The sequence below is a fragment of the Rissa tridactyla genome, chromosome 1 (genome assembly GCF_028500815.1).
Source record: "Rissa tridactyla isolate bRisTri1 chromosome 1, bRisTri1.patW.cur.20221130, whole genome shotgun sequence".
NCBI classification, from domain to species: Eukaryota; Metazoa; Chordata; class Aves; order Charadriiformes; family Laridae; genus Rissa; species Rissa tridactyla.
In genome coordinates, this window is record NC_071466.1 from 20304293 (window position 1) to 20314121 (window position 9829).

The following is a 9829-nucleotide window of genomic DNA, read 5'->3' on the forward strand; positions in this document are numbered from 1 at the left end:
CAAAAAAGATGTGGACAGACTGAAGAGGGTCCAGAGAAGGGCCACAAAGATGATCAAGGACTGTGAAACATGCCATGAGGAAAGGCTAAGAGAATTGGGTTTGTTCATCCCTGAGAAAAGAAGGTTTAGGGGAGACCTTATCGCCACATTCCAGTATTTATTCCTATATAAAGGGTGGCTACAAAGAACATGGAGACTCTCTTTTTACAAGGAGTCACATGGAAAAGATGAGAGGTAATGGGTGCAACTTAATCCTAGGGAGATTCTAATCGGACACAAGAGGAAAATTTTTCACAATGAGAACAATCAGCCATTGGAATAATCTCCCCAGAGAAGTGGTGGATTCCCCAACATTGGACATTTTTAAGGTTCGACTGGACAGTGTGCTGGGCTATCTTGTCTAGACCGTGTGTTTGCCATGAAAGGTGGGACCAGATGATCCTTGAGGTCCCTTCCAACCTGGTATTCTATGATTCTGTGATTCTACGATATTCTGGTTGACAGTGTAGTCCTAATGGCATTTTTCCTATTTTTGAAATGTCAGAATAGAGGCGTACTATCTTATTTTTTGGAACAGTTAGTTTGTTTTTCTGAAGCTTTTTTTGATGTATGCTGCCCCTTCCTTATTGATATCCGGTATTTGCATTATCACCGTGTCCTACTAGTTGTCACCCAGTCGCCACCTCTCTTATAGGCCAGTTCTGATTAAAAACCAGATGTTCCAGTCTACTCAACCTTATTTTGTAATTGCTAATATTTTAAGGCGGGGCGGGGGGGAGTATGTTTACCTTTGGTCTTGGTCTGATTATGGCTAAATAGGCCTTTATTTGTTGAAATTGCTGCTTGTTGTGTTTCACATTTGAATTTTGTTGACTTCCGTCCTGTTCTTTATCAGAGGACACTGTACGATATGAATTTACATCTAGGAGATGAGCGCTACAGCTTTGGGGCTGGCTGTTTATGCAGACAAGCTTTTCCCAAGCCTGTGAGAGAGTTGTCAGTCCTTTCTGTGCTGAGGAGAGTACAGCATCAGACTGCAACAGGAGCATGACTGTAGTGCAACAGGTGGGAGTTCCCACTTATTATCCCAGGAGACTTTATTTAGCCTCACTGTGACATGGAGTTGACTGTATCTTATCGAATATTTCAGTTTAATCTTTTTGCTGATGCACAAGTGAAAATGCAGTTCAAGTACCCAGAGGTATAGTTAAGTAGGGAAGTATCCTGGGCTGAAAAAAAAAGCCACCTAAGACTTAGTGTTTTCAACGCTTATTATCTTCTGAGTTCGCTTAGTTTTAAACCATTTAAAAAAAAAATAAAAAAAAATATTTGAAGTCCTACCAGGAAAGTAAAATTAAATTCATTGAAAAAAAATATATTAAACTCAGTTCATTTTTATTACTTATTTTGTTCATAGCCCAATAAATTTTAGAACCTAGAAATTCAAAGGTATAGTTTAAAATACAGCCATAGATTTAAAATGTGAAGCTTACTTCTTCCAAATCTTACATTCATCAAAGTGTCAGTCAATATAGTTTAAAAAATATAGGATATAAGATTTCTTATAAGGAAATTATTCTATTCTAAACTGGGTGAAAGATCTAAAACTATTTCTAGCGTGTCACTTCCAGGTGATGCTGGAACAGCCTTTTGCAGGGAGCAGATCAGAACTGGGGAAACGCAAAGGAGCTGATCCTTGTCTGATATAACTGGGCCCAGCTCCGCTGAAGTTCGTTGGGGAAATGGCTTGCAGCATGCAGAAGCAGACCTTTCCTAACCTAGTCGAAAGGCTCAGGTTAATCCTACTGAAACTGCCAGTCAACCGTGAAACTGCACCGCAGGTATTAAAAAAATTATGTCCTTGCTTTTAGATATGCCAACAGATGTCTGTGGACAAGAAGCTGAACAGCAAAATGGTCGAGTACCGCAGGGAAGAGAGGTACATGCAAAATCCATTCTAGATTATTTATTGCTCAGCTTGTTCCATAGTTTTGACTAAGGAATTGGGTCGCTCCTGCTAGATGTTTTGGAGGCTGCATCTAGGCCAGTCTGTCACAGAAATGTGCAAGACAAATGTTATGCCAAATGCATGTAAAAATCTGCAGATTTCCACGAGCAGAAAGTAGCATCTTCTCCAGGAGTCCTTCTCCCAAGGCATGTCTCCACAAGGGATTAAGTCCCTCCTAAGAAACTATTAGATGCCTATGTCACTGTGAACATCCTGAGCCCGTCGATTTGATCTTCAGGTCATCTGAGCCACACTTATTCCAGGCCTTCGTAGACATGGGCAGAGACAGCAGTGCAGAGCAGATGCGAACAGGGTATGACGTTGTTGCGGTACATCATGTACCACTCTGGCCATCAGGCAAAGAGATAAAAGCCACTGCCTGCCTCCCAAGAGGGCCGAGGTGAAACACAAGGAAAACACTTGGAATCAAAAAACAGCTCTGTCTGATCTTCTGGGTACACGAAGAGACATATATACAAAGCCAATTGATCATGGCATATCTAAACACCCTTCTGGACCCTGCTGTACAAGCTGTAGTAAAAGGAAGTACGGGCCTACGTTTAGCTAACAACTGCTGCCAAAACCAAATTATTACTCATCTCCCTCATCCACCCGCTATAGTGAAGAACTGGCAAGTACAAGTGCAATACAGCATGAGCACCAGCACAAACTGACCGTCTCCATTCATTTTGCACTAATTTATGCTTCTTTGTACTCTCACACGGATCGGTCCAGTGCGAGTCGAGATAGCGTTAGCTGATAAGCATAATGGAGCCTGCTTGAAAATGCTGTCATCTCTCTTTAGAAGCTGACAGCTGAACTGTTAAGCTAAGAGGTCAGAGTTGATTGGCTTGAGCACCAGCTGTATACGGCCCTGGGAAATGCGCCAAAGGCTTTTCCAGCTCAGACCTGCAAGATGCTAATCTGTGGGTAAACCCTCTGCACAAGGGGCAAACCAGCTCAGCTGTGTAGGTGAAGAATGATTTAGGAGCCCCCGCAATGGCATCCCAAGGTGTCAGCAGCTGTCAGTCTTCTTGATCCCTCCTAGCTCACTGCAGCACTAAAATATAGATAATTATCGCGCAAAGTTCTTCTTGAATTGCAAGGGTGTCTATAGCCTTTGGGACATTTCCAAATACAGTCATATAAATAGAACCATGCTGGACTTGCTATGTAGCAAGGAAGTTATTTATGCTTAACATTTTCTCAGTTTGGTCCAGAGAAAGCTTATATGCATATACAGAAATGCTGTCTTGATAAGGCTGAGAATCTTGGGGTTTGCCTTTCCATTTTCTTCACCGTCTGTGTCATCTACTGAGCGCGCGCACACACACACACACACACACAGAGCTTACACAGTTTGCAAATTATTCCACAGAAAACCGAATTTTGGGTGAATTCGGGGGGAAAAAAAGAATGTCACCAAGAAATGGTTTGTAATCAACATGCTTAGATACGCAGCACATGTGGTTCCTCAGTGTCAATCACTTTCTTTTCCATTCTCCTCTGTCTCTCATTGCATCACAGTTTCCTACCTTGTGACTTGGAGGTGATGCGTCGTGACAACGGTTGGTTATGGCACACGGGATAGAGAACCTGCCTGACCTGGGCAATAAAGGAGAAAGAGGGCACAAGCCACACTGTCTACAGCTGCAATGACATTACTCAAAAGCAAAATGGACATAGGTGGTTTTCAAGCACGGTGTTTGCCTTACACAAATTTTAGTTCTCCTTGAGAAAAAAACCGCTCTTATGGCAAAAAAAATAGAAACCTGTTTCAACTGAAAATGCTTCTGGTTGATAGAAGCATATTGATAAACTCCTTTGAACAATTTTCTAATATTTGGCCAAAGTTTCAAATCTTGTGCATAAAATTTGGTTTCTAAGTTGGTAGCCAGGCACAAAAACTAGTGGTCTGATTTTTCCCCAAAGTATGTTGAGCATCCTGTGTCTCTAGTTTCTGTTGAGTGAAGTGCTGACTGCTTAGCAATTCTGAATTACCAGGCCTAGAGCCAAACTTTTGAAATCTGAACATCTAAAATTAGGTAGCGACGGTCTGATCCAAAGCCCAGTAAAGTGAACGGAAAGGCCACCGCTGAACTTCTGGTTCTGGGTGAGGTTAATTCATCTATACTTAGATGCCAGAATGAAAATTGCCTTGTTCAGGTCATGTCAAAGTCATGAGCAACCACCGTTTTTCTTCTTGTTGCCAGTTCCCAAGGTGCTCACGGAGCGCCTGTAACAAAGTAGGTGGGATGGGAGAGGAAGCAGGGTAAGTATAGTGTCACCTTGGTAATGTTCTCCATGAGCAGCTGCGTTCATGTCCTGTGCACACTACATATAAAACTTATAGCAGGTCAAATGTTGATATATATGCATATAAATATATATATATATTAAAACCCACCATATATATACATATATTTAAAAAAAACCCCACCCTAAAACAAAAATAAAAGAGAGCTTGCGTAATAAATACTTTTCATGGTACATCATTCATAATGTGTTAGGGGCCACGAAGAAGGGATAGAAGTCTGCAGCTTAAAACAGGTATGGGTTATTAAAATGATATAAAGTATGTAAATGTATGTATGGAAAGATGTAAAGTAAAGATACAGAACTCAAAGGAGTGGCTGACAGGCCAGAGTTTTGTCCTGCTCAACAGGCTGGGCTAACAGGAACCTCTTGAAGTTCAACAGAAGGAAATGCCAAGTTCTGCCCCTGGGGAGGAATAATGCCAGGCATCAAGACAGGCTGGGGACAACCAGCTGGAAAGCAGCTCTGCAGAAGACCTGGGGCTCATTGTGGGCACTAAGCTGGCCATGAGCCAGCAATGGGCCCCTGCGTCAGAAGCCAAACAGCCTCCTGGGCTGCATCAGGCAGAGCATTGCCAGCAGATCGAGGGAGGTGATCCTTCTCCTGTGCTCAGCACTGGTGAGACATGTCTGGAGTGCTGTGTCCAGTGCTGGGCTCCCCAGTACAAGAGAGAAGCGGACACACTGGCCCAGCAAAGGGCCATGAAGATGATGAAGGGACCGGAGCATCTGACATACGAGAAAAGGCTGAGGGAGGTGGGACTGACCAGCCTGTAGAAGAGAAGACTCAGGGGGATCTTACCAATGTGTGTAAATAGCTGATGGGAGGGAATAAAGAAGACAGAGCCAGACTCTCTTCATGGTGCCCAGTGACAAGACAAGAGGTAATGGGCACAAACTGAAATGCAGGAACTGCATTTAAACATAAGAAAAAGCTTTTTTACTGTGAGAATGGTCAAGCACTGGAACAGTTTGCCCAGGGAGACTGGAGGAGCTACTTACTCTGAAGTACAGTTTTAATAAAACTTTTGCCTAAAATAATTTTACTGATAAACTAAAGACAAATCACTGCCAGCCCAGAAGTCCTCTGGTGTTCTCAATCTCCTTTACACTGCAAAGGGCTGGAAAAAGCTGGTAACACACATCACCAGAGAGCCACCTCTCCTCCAGGACCTCTTTGGCAAGCAGGAAGATAATGGATAGAGTTTGAGACTCAACAATCACACCAAACATCTACATTAAGGTCCCTCAAACTGGGAAATCTTGTCTTTATGTGTGTATCTGGCTGATGCTCTTTGGCTCTAATGTGCCTGTGCACCTGCACAGCTTTGGCTTTTCACGGCATCTGGCACTAACAGTTGAATTGCCTTTTTTTCAGTTTTAAGCAAAAGACTTAGGCAAATAACTTATATCATTCAAAATCTGCTTAAAAAATTATAAAACTATGAAACTAAGAACCACTTAGACTGATATTCTCACTTCTTTGGGGTGCCTTACCTTAATCATATTGTCAAAGTCAGGTCTGTGTCTACTCTCCAAAAGACTGATGGCTAAAAGTTGTGGATGGCCCAAGCTCTCCAAGGCAGTTTCTCTTCCCATCTGAAAATTGCTAGGATCACCTTGAGCTGTTGCTGAACCACTTCCGGTCACAGAGTGAAGCCCACACCTCTATTTTTTCCATTGCTCGCCTGAGATGATTCCTAATGTGTCGATTTGCTCATGACATTGCTCTCCCTGGGCAATGGCCGTGTGCTCTGGGACTGGCAGAAAAGCCTCAGCCCTGCCAGGTGGGACCGGTGCACAGCCATGAGGTGCCCTGTGAAAGCTGTGATGCACTAGAGGCTCTGAAAATTTATTTTTAAGCCACAGGGAAGGTCTGATAATGCTGGATGAAGATACCGTGTTCAGTTGGGGTAGGGAGTCACAGCTGGTGAAAGACGAGAATCTTTCATACTGAATTATCAAGTATTTACCGTATTTAAAAATAGATTTTTCCATGTCCTTCTCCAGCCACTGCTGCGTGTCTCAGCCAAGCTTACGAACACAAACTGACCGTGTAAATTAGTGAAAATATACCAGCATCTGGTGGGCTGCAGAGGCAGGCTGTGTCCACCGCTGGCAAAAGTTGATTTCACTGTCTCGGTTTTTCTCGAGAACTGGAACTGCTGGAACTGCTGGAACTGCTGGAAGGAAGTTTGCTCGGCCGCAGCCAGAAGTAAACAGGAGGTGATTTTTGTCATTGCACTGGAGTGGGGATGGCTTGACTGGGAGGATGAGTGGCACCAGCTGCAGCGGGGGCGGCTGCAACCCCAGACGGACAGCACAAGTGACACGGGTCAGCAGATCATTTATTAGTGATCTTTAAGCAACACACACACTTAACAAGTGGTGCTACCCCAACGTTTACTGCCTTTCCTTAAAGCCCAGGCCCGAGTGCCCGCTGTCACGGCCAGCACCGCTCCACCTCAACTCTCCGGCAACCAGCCTTGGGTAACTCAGCACAGCCCCACTGCGCTGCCTGCTCCTTGCAGGCTCCTGGAGGGGAAGGGGACCTGTCTCAGCAGCGTGGCACGCACCAAACTGCCTTCCCACAGAGAGCTCTGTTTTGTAGAAGACACTGATTCCCTGAAGCCATTAAAAGAACAGATGGGGAATGCCTAGGAGGAGTTTAATTACTGATTTCACAAACCCAGGGACACTTCAAGCCGGCTCGAGATTTTTTAGCAGGCGACGACACCGTCGCAGCGACGCAGACACACTCGCACCTTGTCCTGCTGAGGCCGAGGGCGGCCGTGCCCAGGGGACCAGAGGGACTGCCACCCGGGCAAGGCTGGCGGCAGGGATGTGGCGCCAGCGGGTGCCTACGCCTGCCACCGACCTGGGCTCATCGCTCCAGGCACTGCTCCAAGCATAGCTTGGCCAAAAATAGGATCATGGGAATCCCTGCCCGAAACCCAGCTTCAGAAAGTGCAATTATTGACAATGCCTGAGTGGGACAGAGGTTCTTTGAAGTCCACGATCACAGCACCAACAGTGCATGTCACCCTGGACAGAAAAGTGACCTGCACAGCTCATTCATGTGGCTACACATCTATTAACCCACATCTATTAACCCACAGGATTTCCACTCTGCAGCAATTTTTTTTTTAAAGTACAAATAAAAGTCCATGTGGGAAGAACAAGCAAACCAGCAGCCTCACTGAGCACACTGTACCACGGTTATCGTCAGGTCTCTCAGTGACCAGCAGTCAGGCCAGGAGCGGGATAAGGAATGCTACAAAAAATGGTTTTACATGTTTTTTATTTAAGTGAAATGAGCAAGTGAAAGCAGAGGTTTCACATTCCTTTCTGCTAAGAGAGTTTGTGCCAAGCAAGTTTGTGCCTCTTAACGCTGGTTAAGTCAGACGGTTACATTGCATACTGCAGTTTTATACCCTCGAGAACCTAACATTGACACTAAACAAGCCGGCATGGCGGGCAGGGGGCTACGGCATTCACAGGAACTACTGTAGGAGACAGCACATCAAACAGTTCCTAAGGATCTTGCATTTTACATTTTACAGCTGGATCACTGCAGAATAAAATAATTACACCATCATAGACCCATCACAGACATTAGCACGGGCAACAAGTATGAGAGAGTAAAAAAAATTCACATCTTCAATTGACTGAAAGCTAATCACAGCGGGGTGCTGGGGGTGTTACTTGTGTCTGCTGAGACACGCACCTAAATCACCTCCCAGAGTTTCTGATTGTCTTTTACTCCTGGTAAGACTTCACAAGGAGCCACATGAGCAATACAGTAATCAGGACAATCATGAAGTTGAGGAAAAGTTCTTGTGTGGACCGCTCCATTTTTCGGGAGTAATCAGGGGAAAGCAGAGGTCAGCAGGTAGAGCAAGGGGAAAACTTCAGTGACTTGCTGGGAGCGTCCTTGAGCTCAACCTTCAGGTCACGGTCTCTTTTAAGAAAAAAGAGAAATATGTGAAGAACAGATGCATGAAGGTGGCAGGTTCAGCAGAGCTATTTATAGTGGTGTAAATAAATGTTGTTTCAGTGGCTAGAAGTTAGTATGCACTGGGGACGCTAAAAAGTAAAAGCTGTCTCTGGCAGCTTATCACCTTCTTTGATTTCCAGCATTTGACAAGGAGCATTCTCAGTGTCACCCCAAAATACACCGTGCAGGGGTGAGCAGTCCTTGGAAACTAGTGCTGCTTTGTACAAGCATTTTCAAATAAATAATGTCCAAGCCCCATTTATTACTTTCAACAGCTAGACATTGTAAATATACTACTGTTCAGAGTTCTTTAAAGTCCTATATTTGTTTGCGTATTTTCATTTTTTTAAAGGAACTAGGTCCGAACTATTCTTTTATAAAGAAAGACTAATAAATCTGAATTATTTATTTTCCCACTAAACGTAAAGAGGGAACCTAAGGTTAGACATTTTCATTTCTGAAGAGCTTCATAAATTTTGTGAGTTAATTCTACAGATGAAATGACATTTTATCATGCTTCTCCTGACTTGCCTGCACTTTCAAGCTGCTATAGATCTCTTACTACAGAAATCTCATTCAAGTCGTATTTGAAAACTTTTCTGTGGGTTATAGTTTTTATTTACTTTATTTACAGCAAGTTTTGAATTTTATATGTTTTTGGAGTTCCTGCAGAGAAATAAGAACACTTTATCATGAATATCATGCACTAGTCCATCTGTATGCCCTGTAAATAAAACAAAAACCTTTAAACATTAAATGAGGCATAAACTCTAGACAAAGAATTTCAGCCACACAACTAAAATCTCAGCAGAGAAACCAGATTAGGCTGGAACACCTGTGGTGCAAACAAGACAAGCCGTGGGACCATACCAGCATGAAGACACGGAGTTTAAATAGAAACTGCTTTAGTTTGCAGATAAAATATTAAAAGCCCAGTGCATGCAGTTAACAAATTCCTACATTCCTAAGTTGTTTTGCCAGCCTCCTACATCCTTGGATGAGAGAAAATCTGACCTAATAAGTAAGCCAAGTTTTTTACCTTGAGGAGGTAAATGGAGCCCAGTGGTTCTGCCTCTGAACTTTGGGTCACTGCAGATATTATTTCCCTCCAAGCTTCTGCCTATCTCCCACTCGGTCTGGATGCCCCGTCCCTGTGTGGGAACTAAAGTAGGCTGAGGGAGGAGAGCAACAAGTGCATTGGCAACCCAGGTGCTGACATCACCCCCAAAATATTTTAAAAGGGCTAAGCTGGGCTTCAGGATTTGGTTAAGGCTGTTTATGCAGTGGGCTCTGTGGGCTGGTTTCCTTCTTTTAGTTCTTCTGACACGGTGCTGTGCTAAGAGCAGAACTGCATGCAGCCCTTGGGACTCAACGGGATTTTACGAGAATTTCTTGTTGGTGTCTTCATGCCCAATGTTGGGAAAGGAAGAGGAAAGAAAGAGCCACTTGCAGAAGTCTGTGTGCAGATTTCAGCACCTCTCAAGACGTTCTCCAGGGTATGGTGCCCTG

General features: G+C 44.0%; 1 protein-coding gene across 1 annotated transcript; it reads right to left on the bottom strand.

Annotated features, from left to right (window-relative positions):
- Nucleotides 1-7607: 7607 nt before the first annotated feature.
- Nucleotides 7608-9508, bottom strand: SLN (sarcolipin). The gene is made up of 2 exons (XM_054195800.1): nt 9360-9508; nt 7608-8284 (listed from the first exon to the last, which is right to left on the bottom strand). The coding sequence occupies exon 2, from the start codon at nt 8176-8178 to the stop codon at nt 8083-8085; it is 96 nt and encodes a 31-aa protein (XP_054051775.1). The 5' UTR covers nt 8179-8284; nt 9360-9508; the 3' UTR covers nt 7608-8082.
- Nucleotides 9509-9829: the final 321 nt, after the last annotated feature.

Excerpts from the sequence above, each read along its gene's own strand:
- SLN (XM_054195800.1), bottom strand. The coding sequence starts at position 8,178 with ATGGAGCGGTCCACACAAGAACTTTTCCTCAACTTCATGATTGTCCTG.